The 24306-nt window shown below is 35.2% G+C and overlaps 2 protein-coding genes across 2 annotated transcripts; both read right to left on the bottom strand.

Moving 5' to 3' along the window:
- Positions 1 to 3258: 3258 nt before the first annotated feature.
- Positions 3259 to 7155, bottom strand: LOC105365294 (homeobox protein H17). Its single transcript, XM_011503410.1, has 3 exons — positions 7143 to 7155; positions 5294 to 5493; positions 3259 to 4617 (listed from the first exon to the last, which is right to left on the bottom strand). Exons 1-3 carry the CDS (start codon positions 7153 to 7155, stop codon positions 4372 to 4374), a joined length of 459 nt encoding a protein of 152 aa, XP_011501712.1. The 3' UTR covers positions 3259 to 4371.
- Positions 7156 to 11591: 4436 nt separating this feature from the next.
- LOC105365244 (putative uncharacterized protein DDB_G0291608) lies at positions 11592 to 14018 on the bottom strand. Its single transcript, XM_011503353.1, has 2 exons — positions 12864 to 14018; positions 11592 to 12698 (listed from the first exon to the last, which is right to left on the bottom strand). Exons 1-2 carry the CDS (start codon positions 13747 to 13749, stop codon positions 12628 to 12630), a joined length of 957 nt encoding a protein of 318 aa, XP_011501655.1. The 5' UTR covers positions 13750 to 14018; the 3' UTR covers positions 11592 to 12627.
- Between the last annotated feature and the right edge of the window lie 10288 nt (positions 14019 to 24306).

The raw sequence follows: 24306 nt of genomic DNA, 5'->3' as shown, positions 1-24306 counted from the left end.
TCTATCTATCTATCTATCTCTCTCTCTCTATCTCACTCTTTCTCTCTTTCTCTCTCTTGCTTCAATAGATGCAAGCCGAAGAGCTCTGTTATATATTCCGTGCGCGTACCTGAGCATAATTGGCCGCCAACTGCCGCGTAACGCTCCCCTTTCCTCTTTTCCTTGTTGCGGCTATCGCTAAGCAAGAAATTATTCTTTAATTAATTGTCAGTAGCGCTCTATACTCCAGCATACGTGAGCACAACTGCGCATCCCCGAGCACAACAACTAGGGCGTCATAGAGTCCAAGTTCATGCATCGTCAGTAAGAGACTCTATTAGAAGTAGCTTTCGGACTCTTATCTCGGGAAATTAATGGCTATCGCCTCGATTAATGCTTTCAGTCTGGGTTTTTATCAAACCAACTAGAGGTCTTTCGAGTAGAAAAAAATTGTGGCATCAACCCCATCAATTGAGTATGAAAGTGTTCGTAGCTTCGTGACAAGCTGGTGATGAACCGATGATGAACTTGAAATCATCAACGCCGCTTTCTTTGTTCAAAGCGAAACTTGAGAGGGAGCACGAGCGGCAAAGTGAATTTTGTGCGTAATCGGGAAGATCTTGCTGTGGTCGCTCGTGTTGTTCGGTTTCTCCGCTCTCTGGCGGCTCCATCCTTTGATCGACCAGTCCTGAGAACAGAACTCCTAGCGATCTAGACTATCTCTCAGAAAGTTGTAGCTTTCACTCTTCTTGTCTTTACTCTCCTTCGATATACTTCCAAGCAGATTCCCTAGGATACAGTTTTTTGTATAATTAGTAATGCCGATACTGCCAAAAAAGTTCTAAAAAAAAGACACGGAAATTTTATTTATAGTTATTTGTCTTAGTTCCGTATCCAGACACCTTCGTCGCTCCGAATGTAAAATTTTTTAAATTACACTTAACATCTCAGAAAGATTTATTATATTTCATTATTCGAGGTCATCAGAATTAGTTTTGGATATCAATTTTTAAAGATTTTATTTATAAATAAAATAATTCGAGTCAAGAATTTACCACTTTATTATATTCTACCTTTTCAAGATTATTTCCATTAAATTATTTTCAAATTCATTACCTTCTATGTATTACAGTTTATCCGCCAAATTTCTATTTCAAATTGATTTCTCGCGCCTTTTTTCAACATCAATCGTAATAGTACAATGATCTAAAGAACGAAATATTCCTTTCCTCTTTTTCCCTCTTTTTGCACTACTTAAAAACGTTTATTTAAATTTTTAACGTTTAAAAAGTTGAACTTATTTCAAGCCAGTTGTATAAAAATAATAATTTTATTTTGTGCAAACATTACGTGTAAAAATTACTCGTCTTAATTAGGAGACAGTAAAGTCTCCTAAACAAATAAAGTAAATAAACGAAACACAATTAATTAATGACGTAAATAAATAATCCGTAGTGAAAAAGGAGCAATGACATGTTAATATGTATATCAAACAAATAATTAAATACTAATGTTAACATTTTTTAATGTTAATATCACGCAAACATTTCTAAAATTTGTGAAAAATATTGAAGTATGTCAAAAAAACAAAAAACAATTAGTAAAGTAAATCAATGGCCATTCGGAAAAATTTTAATTACTCTTGTATCTCTTCAAAGAGACAATGCTTTGTGCAAAATTGATAACAATTACCGTAACTTACGATTCTGCTTCCTCGAATTTTTTTCTCTTGGTTGTTATTACTTTTTCAACTCTATTTTCCTAACTCTTTCTCCTAAAGAACATTTTCATCTACCATAATCATAGATACAGAAAAATAATGAATTTCAGTTAATAGAGAAAATGCTTATGACGTAAAAAAATGTGAAATTATTGTGTTGCCAATTCTCTAATTATACTTAATATTATTTATAACAGGAGGAAACAAATTGTAAAATGATAAAAATAAACTAAGAACATAAATTTCTTAACTTATAATAATAATTATATTTTATGATTATTTTATTTTTCAAAATTTTCTCCAGCCAAAAAGTCTAGCAGAATGAAATGAATTCAAAAAGATAAAAATTTCCTTTCTTCCGCATTATGCATTTCATTTCCACATTATTCAGATAGTATTATAAAATAAAGTGATTTATAATTGGACAAGAAAAATATATTATTAGTGTTTCAAATAAGTACTTGTTATATTATTATATTAGTTTTTTAAGGTTAAATTTTATTTTTACATAAATAAATGATCTTCACATTATTCGCTGTATTTTTCAATTTATACTATAATATATTGCTATGTATTATAATGCATTTATATTAGGACCGATTGAGTTTTAAGTAATGGAAATAATATACAAAATACTGTAACATTAAAATGATTATAATGTGTCATTGTTAAATGAAAAATTGAAATATCATTTTTATTCTGTAAACAATGAAAATTAAAAAAATTAACTTTATACATTTGCATAAAACGATAAAACCAGCGTGTGAATAAATCCAGAAAATATTGAGAAATACAATTGAAAATGTAATTTATTATTTGTATAAATTGGGAGAATGAGTATCATAGCTGGAAATAGTCAAATAAATATTGAAATCACTTTTATTTTACTATAGCGCAAGTCGGTGGATAAATTATCATGTTACATTTATACAGAGTTTGTAGGTACAGTAGAAATCGATATCGTTCAATGTGATATCATATAATCTTCAGAATTTCTACACGCTTGACATAATTATTTCACTTGTTTTATTAAATTAACGTCTTAGGCGTAGATACATTATTTACACACTCCTCATTCTCGGCTTCGATAAATGCTTCGTGCTATATTTATAATTTTTATATACATTCTTTAATAAATAATTTGTTATTTTCAAACGTCTATTTTTACGTAGAAAATAAAAGCAAGATTTCGCCCAGAATAGAGAAAATTCAGAAGTTCTGTATTAGTTAATGCTTATTAACCAATTTCACTTCAACAATCCCGGTTAATGTTTTATTGATGCAATCAAAACATGAGTGACAAACGTCTATTAAGAATATTTATTTAGATGAGTATAGATGAATTTTTAAGAACAATATGAAAATATTTTGTAGAATGTTGAAAAGTAATTTGATAAATAATTATGTTTGATATACGTTTATGATATAAAGCAATTTATGATATAAATTTTATAGCATCATGTAGTGGGATGTAATTATAATACAGTATAAATATTGTCTATTTTATTATGGAAAATTTTATAAGAAATGTGAGAAATTATGGAATTTCTTGCAAGGTGAGGTTTATTACAATTACAATATAAAGTTTTTTTACAAATTTTAACAATGTAAGTGCTAAGTAGCGACTGCAAGGAAGAGCATTAGACGTCAACGATAGAAGTATTTCATTATTTAATGAATCAATTGAAAACTATCGGTTCACAGTCTTAAAATGGTGTAATGCATGATCTTAACTCGGTTAGCGTTAAAATTACAAATTGATGGTAAAACGTTTTGTTTATGTTTTATAAAATATATGTTCAATTTGATTGCACCAATAATAAACTTTCTCAATTTGAGCGTAATTACTTCGAGTTCGAGCACAATGACGTAACTATTTACACTATTTACAGACTAAAGTGTTCATGTATAGGCGCAGTAAATGCTTCGTGTTCATGCTATAAACACTTGTTGTATTAAATTTTTTATGTAACTATTTAGGTAAATTGAACGTAGCTATTAATCTGAGGATTTCTGAAATTATATAAAGCGAGCCTTGCTATTATTGGAAATGAGAATTTTTTCATTCCATATACGTATGATCTAACTTCTATCAAACAATGACGAGGGATAAAAAAATAAACATACAGAGCATTATTGCTTTAAAGAGAAGTATATCATTAGGACGAAAAGTGAGGTATAAATGTTTGCATTGTAAGCTGTACTGCAAATTAACTGGTTATTTTTTATTATAATAATAATAATTATTATTATTATTTCTTTCTTTTTTTTTGTCATAATTGAGCACACGGAGGTACATCCCGTTTCATGGTCACTTTTTACAAAAGTAATTTGATACTGTTTGATACTGCAGCTTGCGATAACGAGGGGAAAAGAAATATTTCTAGCCAAATTTAAACTTTTACGACAGCTAATAAAAATCATGTAATTCAAATGTTGAGCGGATGAGGAGAGTGATCGCTGCACAAATAACGCGCCAAACATTGCCACGAGCCTTCCCCCTCTGCTCCTTTCATTTTGGCATATTATTACAGTATTATCGTAGCTTACTTATGCCAACAGATCGCCAGAGCCAGTAATCGGTATAGTCTGTAAAACCCTGCGCGCACCAGGACTAGGATCAAGAGCAAGTCAGAAGGGCAGTCGCGGGCCACGAAAGGGGCCCCGTCTTATTAGGGCCTGTGTCCGGGTGGGGCCATGAACATGGCCGCGGCAGCGGCCGCATGCGTGTGCCTGGCCATGGCCGCGGCGATGAAGGGCGGCACCGCAGGGCTGCCCGGAGGCCCGACCCCCGAGAACATGAGGCTCGAGCCAAAACTTGGGTGGAGCAGCGGCCGCGCCGACAATCTAAGCTTCTCGATCTCGGCCTCCTGGAGGCGCTTCGCCTTAGCGCGTCGGTTCTGGAACCAGATCTTCACCTGTAAGCAGAGGCGCGGTGATGGCTCGCCGTCTTAGTCATCGGAGCTTCGATAACCGTAGGGCGATGCGAAGGCAATTCATCTCCCGCCCATCCCCGTATTTCACCGACGAGATATGCCTTGGGAAAGGCGGATCTATCTAGCCACGGGCAGAGACACGGCGACCCACGAAAATCAATACGCCTCACTCAGGACGCGAGACTTGCCGACTGCCGGCGTCAGCATCGGGCGGAGGTGCGACTGCGCTCAATGCACGCGCTCTTTATTATGCGAAAAAGCGAGGGCCTTCGAGGAACGGCGTGGCTCTTATCGGTGTGCATCTAAATCGAGGGAACGCGTATTGTTACGGCTATAAAGCGCGAAACGCGAGCAACGGTGGACTTTTCTTCGCAACTCCTCGAATATAAAAAATGCTCCGAAAGCCACGTGCCTTCTACCCCACCCTCGTTCTCAGTCATTGTCAACTTTTTTTTGGCGATTCTTTAGATTATTTCGATTATATACCATCCTGCGTCACCATTGCCTTTTGGGATTGAGAAAAATGATTGCTTTCACTGTTTTCGCTATTTCATCCTGCGACGAATGCGAAAGACGTAATCACGGGGAAATTTAGTTGGATATTATTGACGAACGACTAATTAAAGCGACAATCGTTGCGATATAAAAGATATTTTACCTGCGTCTCCGTAAGGTGAAGAGAAGATGAAAACTCAGCTCTCTCGGCAATAGTCAAATATTGCTTCTCGCGGAATTTCTTTTCGAGCGAAAGCAGCTGCTGCGTGGTAAATGGCGTGCGAGGCTTTCGATTTGGCTTGTGCTTCCGTAGTGTACACCTTACTGGTCCAGGCTGAACTGGACCTGGCAATCGTAGCTCGCCTGAAAAATAAATTTCTTTTATTGTTCATTTGTTAATGCTTAATCGGCTTCATTAATTCTACATTCACGATTGTCTATTCTGCCGTACTTTATTCAATAAAATATGACACGCCTATATAAAATATCACAAAATCCAATATTATATAAAAAATATCGCATTGTTTTTTTTTCAATAATTGTTACGTTCTACGAATTTTTGACATTAGTAATTTTTAGTTCATCTTATTTCACTATTTTTATTGAAAAGAAATTTTAATCCATAAAATATTTGGTTTTTCTCATAAAACAATGTAAATTAAAATGAAAATAATATATATATATATTATATATACATGTTACGTCCAATATATTGTACGTCATTATAATTACATCTACGACTTCAAATACATATTTACTTTTGATATAAAGAACATAATGATATAAAGGTAATTTATATTGGCATTTAAATTTATATAATAATACAACTTTGCGGTAATTGAAAATAAATAATTATTTTTTTCATGCAACAATATCTTTGAGTTTCATGAATAATTGTTTTTACTTAAAATCTTTGGGCTGAAATACTAGAAAAATAAGTGACTATCATATACATTGCAGACATTATTCAATCAATTATTTAAAACTATTGAATAGAGGTTTTAATTATAAATTTTATTTAATGCTTAAATTTCCTTATACTAAAAATAGATATATATTTATTATATATATATATATATATATATATATATATTTTGTAATTTATAACTATGTTGTTTACATATTATGATGACGATGGCTAAGTGTTTCAAACAAAAATTAAAAAGATCATTGTTTATAGTTACGAAAAAAATTGATAATTTTTAATAGATTTGTTATCATGAAAAATAATCACTGCCTCATTATTTAGCATAAAATATGATTGGTACGTGACCGCCCAATCGCTCGTCCTAAAAAGTTGAACCTATCTCGTCTTATCGTTTAATAAAAGATGTACACTAGCCTAGTCTCGAGTGTGGCCGTATCGCTGAATCTTACGCAATAAAAAAATATACGTGATATTCGAAAGAGTAACTTATTTGACCCGACAACCAAGTTGTCAGCGGTATTAATCATCGGTCTTTGAAAATTCTTAAATTTCCGGTAATTGTAGTATTATGAAAAAACCAAACTTTCGTGATAAAAACTATCGCTTTATTTTTTATGCATTGCATATATTTAAAGTAGCAGAAATTAAAAACTACAATCACACGTGAAACGTTAATATTTGAATAGTATTATCAATGCTGAGAAATAATATTGTTAAAATATTCGATAAATCTCCATGAGGGATGCTCTTAATCAATTGTAGAATAATTTCAATTATAAATATACATTAATTCTAACAAATAAAATCTTCAATTTTACATTTTTATTTATGCTGAGATTAGGCGTTATAAATAAATTTAATTTTTATTGAAGTCTTCCTGTTTTCATATTCTATTCAATTTCGGATTTTACAATGAGTTTAAGTATTTTGATATTTTTAATGCTACATCGTTAAATAATTATTGGATAAACAAATATTTTTAATAGTTCATTTAATTAAAGTAATACAAATACAAATACAAAATTTATTTTTCATGTTTCTAAATGTTTTATACTTTAAGTAGTAAGTACTTTAAGTTTTATACCTTCTGCAACCATTTTTAATCTCATGCAAACGCGTCTGGCAATTTATGTTATGGTTGTGACATAAATGATTTTAGTTTCTATGGGCTGTATAACGTTATCAATTTTTAATTATCCATAAAAATTGAACTGAATTGGTTAACAAGAGTTTATAAGCTTTAATTTGATTTCCTTACAATGTTTTATGAGAAATTTGCTGTACTTTTTAATATTCCTGTAGGTATTTACTAATTTATCATAAGTATAGATAACTTATCGTTACAAAGCTCTCGAATACTATAAAGTATATTAATTTTATCATCAGAGATCTAATGCAGAATAGGCATTTGAACTAGCTGCAAATAATACGTAGTTTGACGCTGGTTGATATTGTTTAAATGTCACTGAGAAGACCCCAGAATGTTAAACGAAAGCATTTGGAAAAAGATTGAAATACAAGCTATAATAGAAAAAAAGTAGACAGATAAGCATTCGAACGAAGAATTTCGTCTTTAGGTATTTATTATCATCGGTATTTATTAATTGAACGGAAAAGAAAGTCATAGTCGCTATTAAGGTTCTGTCAGAATTATTTCACAAAGAATAGAACTTCGAAGCTTCGGGGCTTCCAACTCCAGGTGCCGATTATATAGGCTACATTATTGCAGCAACTCAATGAAGGAAAGCTTGACAAATTACCTCGATCACGTCAAGTCCAATGATATAATTACAATTTACGTCGTAATCTCTTGAGCTCACGAGAAGACGCGATACGTACCATCGCGAGAACCTAATTAACAACGACGTATATCCAAGCAAAAAACGCGGCTCTTTAGTCGCTCAATTTACAGACAGTCCTTTTCCCCACTCCTTACCTATCCGCCCTTTTATCTCTCCTCTTGAGTTCTCTCTCTCTCTCTCTCTCTCTCTCTCTCTCTCTCTCTCTCTGTCTCTCGTATTAATTATTTAACTGCTGTCCTCTAATTCTCAACCGGTAATACCTCATTACGCAAAAGTAAATTGTCAATAATATCGCCCTCGGCTTTTTTGAATTAGCTGGTTATACCTGTTTACAGAGGTACTATTAAATTACTATACATAGTTTCGGTTATTTTTGTAATATTAAGAACTTGTCGTTGGAGGCAGTGATTGCGTCAGGCATGCGCGATAATAATTAATAACGCGAGAGGGGAATAGCGAAATGATATCTAAATCAATGATAATTAATATATGAATCAATTATTAATTGACAGTATTTAATTGGAACGAATAGAATAGGGTGCAACATATAGCTGTTGAATTGTCGTTCACACAGTTGCTAGAGGAATGAGCTTGCGAAAAAAAGTGATCGATGAGACAGCAGAGGAACAAAGTAATTAACAAATTAATGAGACACTATCTCTTCTTCGTTTCCTTTTCTTTATATATTTTTTACATCCCTTCCACAATCATTAATCGTCTGACGTATAAAGATGAATCATTGATTTTAAATAATTTCTTAACCATTTAACCAATCGTTGTTCTCCCTACTACCATCAAACATATACAGATATTCAATGTACATTAATCTATGTTAAGTTAAATATGTAAATCAAATATTATCGAACATTTTTCTTGAAAACAAGCTGGTGAACTAATAAAATTTTATTTACTCGAATCTCCTTTTCGATGATACTGATTCCTTCATAATAAACCGACTAGTTTGAGTAGGTAAAATTGAAAAATATGTAGAAGCAATTTTAACATTTCATGTATACTAGAATGAGCTTGGAAATATTACCTATTTATACAACTCTTTTTAGCAGGATACTTTTTGTATAGAATGTTTTTATTTATAGTTTTACCTGACATTAATACATTAATTTATATCAAGTTTTTTTTCCAAAAAAAAACTATATCTACTCTATTGTTATTAGAATATGTAAAAAATTATTATTTTATTAAATGAGAGTCATTTGCCTATTTTAATTCCTAGTATTTTCTAGTATTTTGTCAATTTTCAATTTCGAACACTATTTAAAAGTAATATATGTATGATTCTATGATGACATGAATTTTATAATGCAAATACACATATTTGATATTTCTATAGAAAACATGAAATTTTATCAGCAACATTATTTAACAATTTATTGAATATTTGAACATTGAATATCTTAATATTCAAATAACTTTAATCGACAATATAATTATGCATAGCAATTTATTATAATAGTATTGGCACACATGCATTTCGATATTTAGATCATTTAATAGAATATCAACGAATACAATTGCGTTAATTATATACTAAACATATACTAAACGTAAATTGTATAACTTTACTTTAAGTGAGATGCCATTATTAAAACTGAAAGAGAATAAATATTATTATTCAAATATGAAATTAAATCAGTAATATATATATATAAGTATATATTTATTTAAAAATTTATTTGATTTTTTTTCTTATATGATTTGATTTATTATACATAGAGAAAGTAAAGACAGTTAAAATAAGATGAATTTTCGTATTTACATTTAAAATTCTATACACATCTTTATGTAAGCAATTTGCATAGTCATATAATAGAATGCATTATCAATTTTTATATTCAATTATTATCAATATTTAAATATCAATTATGCTTTTTGAAATTTTTATCCGAAATATACATTTTTAATTTAATTTGCAAAGAACTAATTTTCAAACATACTTTTGTAATATTTGTTTGTGAAGCATGACAGAGATGTAGATAATATAATAAATTAGTTAATCCATTTGTAATTTAAAAAATAGAAAATAATCAATATTATTTTGGTAATTTATCTAAGCACTTTTTAATTTTGCATAGTAATAATACTAGTTTGGAGAGTAATTATAGTTTGTTTGGCTAAGTATTATATAAGCATAAATAATCCAGTGTTGGCATCTTTTGCTCACTAGTAATTTCATTTAGAAAAACAGGTTAGAAAATACAATTTCCGCAACATATTAACAGTCATTATCTCGAGTTTATTTATTCATGGCGTTGAGAAGGAAAAAATACGAAGTGGGGAAAAAAATTAATATAGAAGAGAGAAAGAAGAAGATGATTCGTAATTTAGAAAGGTAATAATAAAAGTAATTGGATGGTATTGTCAGTTGACTTAAATAGTTTTGACATTTGACATTAAATTTATAAAATTTCAATGGAGAGGGATGAAGGCCTTAGAAGTCAGAAAATTACTAGAGAAATTAGGCGATAAGTCGAGAGTCCGATTCATGAGCTACAGTGACGGGACATAAGAGCCTGCAGATCGATAAGCACTTAGGAATATTCTTAATCGTCATCCAACTAACAAGAATCAGTTTTTATTTCAACAGTTGCATTATGTATGGGCCGCGTTATGTATGACTCTATCATCACTGGAGCGCGTGTACAGGGAGACGGTACTCGTGTCGGAGCTTCATCCGCTCTCTCCCAGCACGTATTGCTCCGTGGGGCAGGTTAGCGCTCCCTGATTGGACTTCATACATCGTCGGTCCCGTAAAGGCCCGAGATTTCTTTCCTAGAAGCGTCGCGGCTCTCATTACGCGCGCTTGCTAGTGATGTAAAGCGCGCGAGAGCAGGAAGCTCAAGAGAAAAACGCGCTGAGCTCCTCAGACCGAGTTTGGATTGGACGCATCGTCCGAGCTGTGCTAATTGATCAGGGTTCATTTGACTTGCTTGCGAAGACCTTGACACCAACGTTGCCACCATCCTCTCAATTTCCGAAAGCAGCTCTGAGCAATGGCCAATCGGTCCGCAATTTTAAATGTCTGCGTGGGAGCAGAAGCAAACGCCATGACAGTACGTGACACTGCAATTATTTTCATTGGTATATCATTTCACATTTACAAGATTAGCATCTCGAGAAGCTATCATTTACATATATAAGGATAATAGTTTTTTAATTGAAATGAGTGCTATACCGACCCCGACCCGAGTTATCGGGCGATTTCATTTTCATTAAAACTTATTTTCTCTGTTATTCAATTATTAACTGATTGATGATATGTTAATAAACGATCAAATAAATAATTTAAAATTTCCAAATAGGTTTTCATTGGGGGAGCTAACTCGGGTTAGAGGGGCGATCGATGATAATGGAGGCAAGTCGAAACAGTAGAGTGATTAATCTGAACGACGTAGCTTTAAAGCGCACTGAGCCGAGTTTTCCACCCTCTTTTCGCGGGTCAATAAAGCGTCCTCCCTAGATCGTTTTTCACAGGACGCATGCGCAGAAATTGCCAACGAAGGTCCCCGGACCCATATTGCAAGCCATTGTATCATTTTCAAATCGCCGTTTCGAAATACAAGGTCCAGGTTACAAGATTTAACGCAACACACAGGCGCAACGTCCATTATATTACATTAAATCTGCATCTCTTATTAACCACGAACACGATTTCGACCTTATAGCACTTTAAACTTATTATTATTCATCATTTGCTATTGACGAACATGTTAATTTAGATGGATAAATAAGTGATCAATTACGCAAGAAGTTTCACAATTATTCCAATTCATTTCATTTAATTATGCTGTCAAATTGGTCTTATCGATGTTCTGAGTTTTAATACCGTCGCGCTTTAAGTCGATCCTGGTCAATGGCTTTCGATCCACGTACGTAAATCGTATCGTATATTCGTCGTTGCAGTTGTAAACTAAGTTTCTTGGAGATGTGCAGCCAAATACGATGATGATGCTCCAAGTGCTAAGCCGGAAAAAGGCGACGACGGGATGTCCCTTCGTTGGAAATGCGCCGTGGTCGATCCGCGGTGAGGAAAAAAGACCGAGAGAGTCTCTCTTATTGTCAGACATGCGCATGCGCTACTATCGGTATCCTTTACGGCGCGCGTGCAGCTTGAGTCTCGGCAAAAATGTCCTTCTTTTGGCGTGTCCGCAGGTGCCGTAAGTACCACTCGTTAGGGCATCCTCGGAACGAGTTTGACTGGATGCTCATAGTGAATGCCGCGTTGAAGACAAACATGGCTTCCTGCGCTCTTGCTCCTTCTCACGCATATACGGTGGGGGGCGGGGGGTGGGGCAGAAAAAGGCGCGGAAAAGCAGCTGTCCATTTCCGCAGCGAGTGTAGAAAACAGACGAAGAGAAAGATAGAGGTAGAGATGGTAATGGAAACGGCGATAGAGATAAAGATAAATATAGAAGTTAAGATGGAAATCCAGAGAGAGAGAGAGAGAGAGAGAGAGAGAGAGAGAAGTAGAAAGGGAGAGAGAACTGAGAGAACTAATATGCTACTAATTCAAGAAATGCAGCGAACGTTAATTATAAGATTGCGAGGAGAGACGCGGCGGCACCACGGCGGTACCTTCCGAGAAGCTACTGCCGATATGTGGATGCCCATGTGCAGAGACCAGCGGTCACGAGGTGAAAGCTGTACGGTCTCCACCTCCAACGAGGTAATGCGTGGTCTATCTTCGATTCTCCGAAAGCAGTCGAGCATCGAGAAATCAGGACCGAGACAACTCCTCGTTGTTGCTCATTAGTATGGCCCATTGAGTGTTCGTACGTGCACTTTCCTTGGCCGACCAATTACGGTAAAACGGAGGATGCCTGCAAACCTTTACTTTGAATATCCAAGCGGGCCTGATTATGTACAGGGAAATTATTATGAAATGTACAAGGTTGCAGGTACTAGGACTTGACTATTTTCATCCGACGGTTAATTTTTTCGGAGTAAGAAGCAGCAAGGGTGGACCGTCGGCGAATGGGGCTTACCGTTTGGACTGGTGGGCCCGCCGTGGGGGCTGTAGAGGTGACCATGGGGATTGTGTGGGTGCGGTGGAGGCGGCAACCACGCAAAACTCGCGAGCGAGTGCGGAAAGCCAGGAGAGGCCCATCCGGAAGGTGCAGCGCCCGTGACAGTCATGTAAGGTCCCGAGGGCCTCTGTACTCCTGGATGAATAGGTTGGGGTACCAGAGGGCTTGATTTCTCCTTGCCTCTCTCGGCCTTTTCCTGCTCGGTTTCGATACAATCGTCCGAATCCATGACGTTGAGATCCTCGCTACGCGCATCCTGTTCCTCTTCGAGCAGCTGTTCGTCCGCGGGCTCGGGCGACCTGTTGCAGACCTCGGAGTCACCGCTGCGTTCGTCGAACTCGCGTTGCCCAGGCGGTGAGGTCGAACGTCGATCCTCTTCCTGGCGAAGATGTTGTTGCAAGAGTTCGCGGCGCAGTTCGTTTAGCCTTGCGCCACGACTGAGATCGCGTGCGAGTACCATTGGCTGAGTAAACGAGGTTGTCTGCTGCTGCTGCTGCTGCTGCTGCTGCTGCTGCTGTTGCTGCTGTTGCTGCTGCTGTTGCTGCTGTTGCTGCTGCTGCTGCTGTTGTTGCTGTTGTTGTTGGTGTTGCTCGAGCCTCATTTCCCGAAAGCGTTCGATCTCGAGCGGTTGCACTTGGGGACTTGTTTCAGCATTAGGCTCAGCTACCGTCCTCCGCGTACCACTGAGAAGCGCATCGACACTGAAGCTGATTTTGCCGGGCCTTGGCGGCTTGAGGCCCGGCGGCAGTGGCGACGCGGCCTCGAGTGGCTCCTCCTGTGGTTGACGCGCGATCCCGGCCTCCTGGTGCGCGAGCCCAGGTGTCGCCTCGCTGCTGGCACTCATCTCCGACTCGGGCGGCCGTCGCGCGTGGATATTCGTCACTGGGTGCGGGCCTCCGGCCGCCGAGCGGCCATCTCTGCGGGGGGCCCTACTCTGGCCGCGACATCGCCGACCTGGCGCGAGCCGGGATTGCGTTACGGGGCTCGCCACGAGGAGCGGAAGGTGATTTCGGATGCGCGGGCGCGCGAGCTAGTGACGGCCGACGGGGAGAAATCGGTGCCGCGTTACGTCGGCGTCCACGATCTGACTCGGGAACGGCACTGATTGCCGGCTCGGCGTCGCGCCAGCGAAAGCCTGCGCCGCGAGACTGGCACCGCCCCCGCGGGCGCCGCGACGCGTCCCGCCCCTCGACGCCTTGGACCAATGAAAAACAATTGAATACAATGGAGGCGGGGCCTACCTCGCGCGAGCTTCCTGAACGCGGTGGTAGGATTGTAGAGTGGGGGCTACCGCTTCGTGGAACGTGACGACTCCTAATTGTCTAATTCCCGGGCACGATGCGCGCGAATTGATTGGCAATCCTGCAGCTAGTATGCTCTATTGGGAACGGCCTCGTTGTCCGCTTGAATTGATAGTGTCCATGGATGTTTAGGCGACTGGGGCGGTATAGGAGGGGCGGCGAGACAAGTGGAGGAAGCTAAAGGGGGATTATTAATATCCGAGGATGGCTGTGGGAGCGAGCGACGAGAGCGTCGCGAATTCGATTTATAATGATCGCCATTGAGCGACTTCATTTCACCTTGGTGCTTTTGATGGAAGATTTTCGCACAAAGGCGGTCATTTTGCTGCTGCTTCGACGCCGTCATTCGTGCGACTTTATTTATAAACGAACGCGTGTTTTCATTTATTCGAGTTGATGGTCAACACACTTCTTTTATACGCCTATGACTTATAAACTGATACCATTCGAAAACTATTGTTTAAAACATTCATCATTGTCGAACCGGTCTATTTTATTTTCAACTAAGAGATTAGTTATTTTTTTTTATCTTATTAATTAATAAAGAACTCTGTAAAACAAAATACAACTACAAATTACTAAATTAGCAAATTGGATGTATCTAAATTTAATTATTTAAATTACAATCAGTGTTTGGAATCTGTAGAAATGTAACGAATAATGATTTTTTTAGGTAAATAAATGTCTGAAGTCAATTTTAAGGTAAACGAGTATTAGATGTACATTATCGCAGTTCGTATATATCCAGATAAAGTTATGGTAAATTTTTTTCACAAAAATGAGTTTTTCATATATTTGTTGATTCAACTTTAGAGATTTCTTGTTATTTAATTGTTTATAATTTAATTATGACTATTAATAAGATAAAGTAACTTGTTAATTTTATTTTTCAAATTTTAATAAAATATCCAATGCACCGTATATCTTTTAAAACTACACTAAACACCAATTTCAGTTTTTAAGGATATAAATATTCATCAAACAATGAAATATCCTAAACAGAGAATACCAAATTTTGGCCTCTCGTCATCTGCCTTGAGATGTAAATTATTAAAAATGTATACACAATTTCATCAGAGTGAATAAAATATTTTTTTATTAATGCACACTAAAGACAAAAGATAGAAAACATTAATGTTTTATAGCATCTTCTACAAGGCTTGAAATTCGAAGAAGGTACGTGAGGCCGCGAATAAAAAGCACTGATATAAAAAGTGTTCGAAAGGAAAAGCGCTGCGTATTTTGATGGGTTTCGAGTAATCCGATTAGTCGACGAAGGCATGAAAATGACAACAGGTCCATTGGGAGGATGAACTTTTGCGGGTTCGGACACAAGAATTACGGATTATCGAATTTCGGGCTGGTATGCAGCTGGAGAGTCGAGCCGCTTATTAGAATCTGGTTAGAGAGCCGAGGGTTGGCGACTTTTCATTTCTTTATAGAATATCCCCGTAGACACACTGACACTAACCCTCCCCTTACGAAAGGGACAACCTGGTCACTGGGTCTCAGAACGTACACTATTAAGGATTCGTAATCCCCGGCCCCTCACTGTAAACAATAATCATTCTTACGAGCAAAGCCTTCCGAGATCGATTCTTACCTCTATCCTACCTTATTCCTTCAGGCCAAGCTGAATTTCAATTTCAAATTCTGCACATATGTGTAAGAGACATTACTTGATTTGTTTCTGTAAATAAACAAAGAATATTTAATTATAAAAATAGCCTATTACAATTGATTAAATCAATATAATTAAAAAAAAAAATAATTAGAACTTATTTTATATATTTAAAAATCAAGCTTTATCTTGTCCATTTTAATCATTTTCATTTCATTGTAGGGGAAATCATAGAAAACAACGTTGATGATACAGTTGAACAATAAATTTTTCGAAAACACGAACATTTAGAATTAGAAAATTTCAAACTCTTAATGAATCTGTTATAAAATACGATTAATATTGTCCAAATATAATATAGTTATCTTGACGATTATGAAAATATCGAGGATTTAAAATATTAAATAATGTTTGACTGTGTGAAAAGAATATTTACAAAACTTTTTACATCAACATTATTTTCATTTTTTTATTTACTGAATTGAAAAATTCATATCTTAATTGATGTTGTATGATGAGATATTGAAAAATATGAATAACGGTAATTCAAAATTATTTTCCTTTTTTATTTAAATAAATTTTTACTCCTCATACTAATATTTATGAATATATTTTTTATGGTGATTGTTTTATTTAAATATTTTCGTATCTTTTCTAATGTAGAATAAAAAATAACATAAAATACGTAAATATATACATGAGGTTCATATAGAGAAACAATATACGTAAAAACGTTTTAATTTTCAAAATGTTTGTATCCTTAACGACGATTATGTTTATAATCTAAGGAACCCGTTCATATTTCATGAGTATTTCTTTAGTTACTCGAATGTTTTCAAATAATTCCTCCTATATTCTAAGGAAAAAAAACACGTTTTATAAAGTCGATTTTCCCACAACTCCAACATTAGGATGTGAAACAGAATATCTAACCAGGATATTATTTAATTTTTTCATATTTAAAATTTATTTAATTCATTGCCATAATAAATATTTTTTGTTTTTTATTTTTAATATTTCCCAACGTGCTTAAACGTCATTGCTTACATCATTTATTTATTTCCAATTATTGTTTGGAGAAGACAGCGAATGTCCTTCATTAATTAGCCTAAAATATTAAAATTTATTTCGACCAGCAGCTTGTAAAAGGGTGTAAAGGGTATAAATTGTTCCTTGATAGTATGTGCAGTGTACATATGCGTATATTGTGCCTTTTAGTTAGCCATCTGTCAGCGAGTCTGGATGCTTTGGAAGTGCCGGGATCGACAAATTTCCAAGTGAAATAATAAAAATTTAATTTCACCTTCAGATGAGTATATTGCAAAAGTAAATGCTTGGAACAGGAGAATATTTTTCTATCTTTTTTATTTTTAATTGTGATTACTGCAATTACTTTATGACTGAAGTTTCGGTAGCGATATTTTTGAAGTGTGATCTAGAGGGGCTGCGGAAAAGCGTGCGAAAGCTCGAGATCGCGTATCGTGGTAAGCAAGTAGAAGCATAAATAGGTGAGCCGCTGAAGTGCACCCCGGAGAATAGTCTATTAAAGAGTCTCTCTCTCTTTCTCTCTCTCTCTCTCTCTCTCTCTCTCTCTCTCTCTCTCTCTCTCCCTCCGGCGGCGTCCTCTCAGGCAGTTAGTGACTTGGCAATCCAGTTTAGGTACAAAATGGCTGTCGTTTAGCGAGGATTAATGGCTCCAGAGTAGCCGGGCGCCCAACATAATGGGGCAGATGTATTTACGAATGGGACTCGGGCCTTGCCCTCTACCCCCCGCCTCATCCCCTCCCACCTATACCCCCTTGTCACTATTCGTCTTCCCAATGTACTAGACTACGTATCTAGTCGCGGCTTCTATTATCCCAGTTGCGCGCACACGCGCACCGATACCCGGAGGTGGTACGCGTGAGCTTTCCTACCCAAGCAAGCGGAGGCCGTTTAGCTGGGCGTTTCACGCTCGAGTGGCTCCCCTCGAGCAGGGAACGAGCCGCAAAAGGACTCTCGCTGGCTTCTTTGTGCGTTAGCGCATAAAGAGTCAGGCCCGCGCTATAAACGCGCTGACAGAGATTTAGAGTGTATTTAACGTTGAATTAGCTTCGTGAGTCGTCACTGATGCGCGAGCAAGCAATGAGATTCGAGAGCGCGACACATTATTCGGACCTAATAAGCTGCCACTAATCGATTGACTGTTAACGCGGGTGCACGAGCGCTTCCTCGAACTTGTATCAATGAGTTTGGGAAGGCCTGCCCTCCGGACCCGCGACGTGTGACTTTTCCGAGATGCGTGCACCGCTAAAAGCCCTGAAACTGCTACGTCCTTTGAATATCATTCGCTATTTTTCGAAGATATCCCGAATCTCTGACCTATGCGCTAGACTCGATATATTTCAGGCAATTCCTTTGAATATTATAAATTTAAATGTTGCTGCTGGAATCCATTGGTCGGGCAGTTAATCTTCGATTAGAGCTTCCTCCAAGGTGATTACAGAATTCGGTTTAATCCAGCACGCCAGAATCCGGAGGTTCACCCGTCGACGCCCATTCGCAGCTTCCCGAGCTAATCCGCGAGGGGTAAGTCGCGCGTCGACGTACGCCTTTCCATGCTGAGATTTAAGTATACCGTCCTGAGCTCGCGCAGTATTTCCCCGGGGACGCGGTTGGTCTTTAGCACGCCTTTGTTAATCTTTAACGACCAGTATTATTGGGATAAACTGTGGGCCGAACCGCGGCACAAATTCCGACGTCTTGACTTCGAGCTCTGCCTCGTGGGAATTCGGATTACAATCGACCGTTCGCGAGCTTCGATCGCACCGAGGGCGTCTTTAATCCGATGCGCATCCCGGAGACTCCTCGCCTAGGAAAAACAGCCCCTCGCGGTGCTTTTACGGATTTTACCCGCTTGGGGGCCCAACGCCGGTAAATACAAAAAACAAAAGTATTGACCGATGAGAAAACGAGTGTTGACTTTGACGTGAAAGGAAATATGCCTCTTGGATTTCACTATGTGCTTCTGTACAAACTAAATATCCTTTATTCATAAAAGCTCGAAGACACTATTGTTACAATATATTACTTACTTGCCCGCCGGCTACCCTTTTTATACAAATACGCTGAGTTTCAAATCAAACATAATGAATTATAACAAATACATTATAATTCCCAAACAATTTTACTATTTTTTTTCTAAATTCGCGTACTGTTGTTTTAAATTTCACTTGGCTGAATAATATGCACCTAACCAAGTACGTTAATAAGTGGATTTTCTGAATATTTTTTTTACTTAAGTCTAATTAATCCTACGGGTTTTCTTAACAAATAACTTAACTGGTTTATGTACACATTGATCTATTTATTTTGTTAAGCGATGTTTCGAATAGAAAATAATATTCATTCTACAATACTAAATAAATTTTAGCATTTACGTATTGAAAAATAGGAAATATTGTGTTAGACGAAAAGCAGTGTGTATTGTATACTAATATTTCTTTTATGCTTACACAATATAAATAAGATTTAAGCATCGTTCGTTTATTATCAAAAATTAATTTGTTATGGTACAGATTTTTTCCATGCGCTTTATCTTTTTTTCAATTTTATTCTAATTATTCGAAGTAATACTATTCTAGTAATATGGATCGGAATTCTTAAAGCTAGACAAAATCATAGAAATTGGCTCGTTTCTTTCCATGAAAGAAGATAAAATGTCTGCAATCACACACAAACGAACATCAAATGGAAAACATTATTTACAGTTCGAAATAATTTTTGTAATGACACCTCAGAGCTCTTTTTATTTTTTCTAAGAACCTTTCGACAGTCTATGTCAAATTTCAAATAGTAAGTCCTTTTTGTAACCCTGGCATTGTTGTAAAGAATTACAGCATCGCCGTTTCTCTGTAATAAGCCGCAGCCGTACGAGAATAGTTACGCCGATTACTGCATAGTGACATTCTCTTATTGTGTTTACCTATCATTAATAGAAAATCATATAATGGAATTTTAACGCTTCCCAAATATAATAAAGCCTACATAAGCCTGATATGAGTTCCATTGTAAATTCTTTTTATGCCTTTAAAACAGGCGCTCTTCATTTGTTGAGATTCTTCCTGAATCTATTTACCATTTATTATTTATTTCACTTGCACAAATTACACTTTTAATTTTCGTAAAAAAATATTTGTTTTACTTAAAAACTCTACATTATAAATTTCACGTCATTTATATATATAATTAGCTTTCGACATTCCATCTTAGAGGTTCGATTTGATAAGATGATTGGGATTTGAATAGTCCTGCTTCTTTCTAATCGACCAATAGTCACTTGTAAACAAAGGCCAGCAATTGTGTTTGCATCTTCATTATTCCAAAGCACTTTGGGTGCATTAATTCATTGGGTGGAGTTGTATGGATCAACTATACAGCGGTGTAACATGTACGAAAAGTCGAGGGAGCAGAAAATGGAAAAGCAGGGATTGTAGTCGAGAAGCGAAACAGAAAAGGGTGCTGATAAGAGCGATAAATGATGATGGGATTCAGAGCTGACTGGAGGGTGTAAATTTTAGGTCGTTCGAAATTCAGGACAGGAAATTAGAGTAAGAGCAGGGACGCCTCATAGAAATTGTCGCTAAGTGCGAGATATAAACGAACAGTCGAGTAGTGAGAGTGGGAAGTGCGGCAATCTCCGAGCGCGGACGCGTGTGCTTTATACACGTGTACATCAAACGTATTTATCGCATCTCAATCTCTACAGATACGGAAATGCTACGAGTTGATACCCAGCGATGCGAACATTTCCTGACGTGTTATGCTCCCGCTAACCCAAAACGTCATTTCTCAAAGGATTGCTAATTTTTAAATGTGAGTATTCTTCTCTCTCTCTCTCTCTCTCTCTCTCTAAAATATCGTATGCTATCACATGTCACTCATAATGTCTCTCTTTTTTTCTTAACTATCATATCTATAAAAACTTTTAAAAATATCTTGTAAATATCAATTTCTTAAAACAATAATACTCATTTTCCAATAGCATAACTTTAATTGCAATAACGACCACCAATAAATATGACTTAATACACACACATTGATAAAAAATAATAGGTTATTGTGAACATCTTTATTAAAATTACAAAAAGTTTCGGATAATTATTAAATTATCAAATTATACTACATTTAACCTCATAATATTAAATTTTATACAAAAATAATGTAATTCTGATAACGTTGCACAATACATATAACATATGATTATTTGTATACATGAGCGTTCTTATTTTAAGAAAAAAATGTTGTTGCAAACATCGGTATAATAAATTATAACAATTTTTAAATATAACATATTGTGATAACGATGATTTAATAAAAGACTAACTACTATAACGTACCAATAATAAGATAGAATTTATTATAAAATTTTCTGCTTTAGAATCTTTTGATTCTGTTATTTGATGAAAATCAGTTATATATTTGATCAAATCATAAATGGTTAATCAGCAAAAGAATAGTAACAAAAACTGCTGAGATATAAAAAAAAAACACGAAAATATCGATGTATAATTATAAATTAATATATTTTTTTCATTTTATTACTCGAAAATAATACAAAAAATGTAAAAAGAATGGTAATAAAATTCTCACATTTTATTTGAAGAGAAATAAAACATTGTACTACTACCCAACAGATTATTGTATGAAATTCAACTTATTCATATTTCCATTATATCAATATAAAGAAATTAAACACTATGTGTCTGTGTGCGTGTGTGTGTGTGTGTGTGCGCGCGCGTGCGTGCGTGTGTGTGTGCGTGTGTGAACTTTGTGATAAATATGTTATTTTAAATAATTCACACTCTTACAATAAAGCTTTTCAAACCGGAACAAATATTTAATTAACTTCAAACTATCGGATAAAATCTATTTTAATTAAGTACAGACATATGAGTTATAATAAATTTTATATTATAAGCTGTATATACATAAACGTATCTATAAAAGCGTAGATATTACAATAAGTCTTTTATTAAATTGTGTAAGATCAAATGAACATTCACAAAACTTTTTATTTTTAAATCTTAGTTAAATAAAAAATTCATATCGTATTTTTTTATTATAATTATACGCACAGGAGGACGCGCGCATGCGCACGCACGCATATATACGAACAAATATAACATACGTTTCACCGTTTCCTTTAAAAATAAAACTTCTTAATTCCCTGTTATATATTTATTTTTTTAAATAATTTGTTATCGTTTCATAAAAAATAAAAGAAAAAAATAGCGAATCGGACTTAATACTTATACTGAAATAGTCTAAGTGTAAAAGTAGTCTATAAATAGTGTAAAAGACGTAGTTATCGAGTTTAATTTTTATATTGCATTAAACATATTAGTCTTTAGATAAAACATTTTTTTTCATTATTAATACGTACCGATTGAATCTGAAAATTCATTGCCAATGTAATTGGCTCCAAGAACGATTTAAAGCATTTTCGTTACTATTTTATAGTAAAATTTTTTAGTAATCTTAAATATCTTAAATTAAAATGCAATTTATTACACATTTCATGAAATAAATTAAAATCATAATAGAATAATAAACTAATTTAAAAACTATTCTGATAATAAACTATCCATTTCCATAAAATATATTTATTTTTTACCTCGTCAACTCTGACTTTTTCTATATTGTATATTTTTTACATCTTTATATATGTAAAATACTATAAAAAAAAAACTTATCACTCAATGCAATGTAAACTGAAATAATAGCTTCAACATCATATTAGAGTATTGTAATTTATCCGATGAATTTTATGTGTAAATAATGGGCATTCTATTAGCAATGGTTTGAACATTGTAGTAAATAATAAAACTAATTTTAGCGATAATAGAGAAACGAGAGTTGAATGTAAGTGAGATATTTACACTTTTCATTTATAGATATTCAATCAGTATATTCAAGTTTCCAACGTATCCCTCCATGTTGGTTTTGCCCTTTCACTCGAATCACGTATCGTGCTCTCGTATACCTATAAGGCTGTTTAACTCTACTGTTGCATCTCTAAATGCCTGACATCTGATGGAAAAGTCAATAAGCAACATTCGATTTATTTCGTTATAGTTATCTGTATCTCTTGATAGTCGAGCTTTAATATTAAGCAAATGCGTTCTGTCATAAGTTCAAAATTATGAAGTTGATAATGAGAGTATCACTTGTACCGGTAATATAAAAATGGCAAAAGTTTATTTGTTCTTTCAAGCTTTTACCGATATTTTAGTATAAATTCGAAAGCTAGATAAAATAAAGATTCGAAAAATAAAAATTGAAATTTGTTTTAAACATGGTAATGTAATGAAAAAGCGATAAAAATTTTCATATATTAAATTCACTAAAGCTTATTAATTTGCTTATCTTAATTAAACCTTCGCAATGCATTTAACCATTTATATGACTTTCGAAAGCCTAGCAAAATGAAGGTAATGTCCATTATACTGGGCTGATGAGGAATACTAAGATGATGAGGCTCCGACATCCAAATATAAGGGCTTCATTCTGGCAAGTTCGGCTTCTAGCTGTCGTACAGGTCAACCTGGTGGCAAGTTTTGACAGGGCGTTCCAAGATCGTTTTATCTTTGGATTAGTTTGGATTTAGCAGGTTCACTAAGCATACTACGATTGCCGTCGCAGCGCCTCCTTCTCCTCCTCCTCCTCCTCCTCCTCCTTCTCTATTTTACGCTGTTTTCTCGACGCTGCGAACGGAGGGGAGTCAAATTTTTCGCTAGAAAAAGAATATAATCCAACTTACGAATGTTCCATAATCCAATTTGCAAATCCTTAAAGATCACCGCGTCGTTTTTCCCGTTTTAGTCCCGAGTGAATATCAGCTTTTCTTAACAACAATCGCGTTTACAGGTAGTTAAATAGCTCGTTCTCTAGCCAGCAATTTTATCGCGATGCATAATCTTTATCGAGTTAATAAATAATATTTTCCCATCTCTGCATATTATAAAAGTTCAGTATTGCGCAATTTTTTATTACAAGTTTCATTTTGAAATTCCATAGTAATTAGTCAAAGGATACTTACCATTCTTATGATTAATTGTTAATTTTATTATTTGTGTAAGACACTATGAGTAAACGATACAATATATAAATATAATTATTTAGTTTAGAAAGTAACGAAGTTGTAATTGTATAAAAGTAATATATATATATTGTATTAAAGTATAGACAGATAGAAAGTATAAAAGTATAATAGAATAAAGTTGAATTTCATGCAATATATGATATGATAGAGATTCAATCATTAATCAGTACTATGATTTTACTAGTGCCATTATATTCAACGGCTTATCATCTCGGTCACCCGTGTTCATTCTCTCGAAATAGATACTCGCATCGTGAAGACTATGAGTGCACACTTTTCGATCAGAGTAATTACTTTACAACATAGAAGTTCGCGTGAAAATTGGCATTAAAGTAA

This window comes from Ceratosolen solmsi, unplaced genomic scaffold, assembly GCF_000503995.2.
Source record: "Ceratosolen solmsi marchali unplaced genomic scaffold, CerSol_1.0 scaffold63, whole genome shotgun sequence".
Taxonomy (NCBI): domain Eukaryota; kingdom Metazoa; phylum Arthropoda; class Insecta; order Hymenoptera; family Agaonidae; genus Ceratosolen; species Ceratosolen solmsi.
The sequence above is the reverse complement of the archived record's forward strand: the minus strand, read 5'-3'. Positions and strand labels throughout refer to the sequence as shown.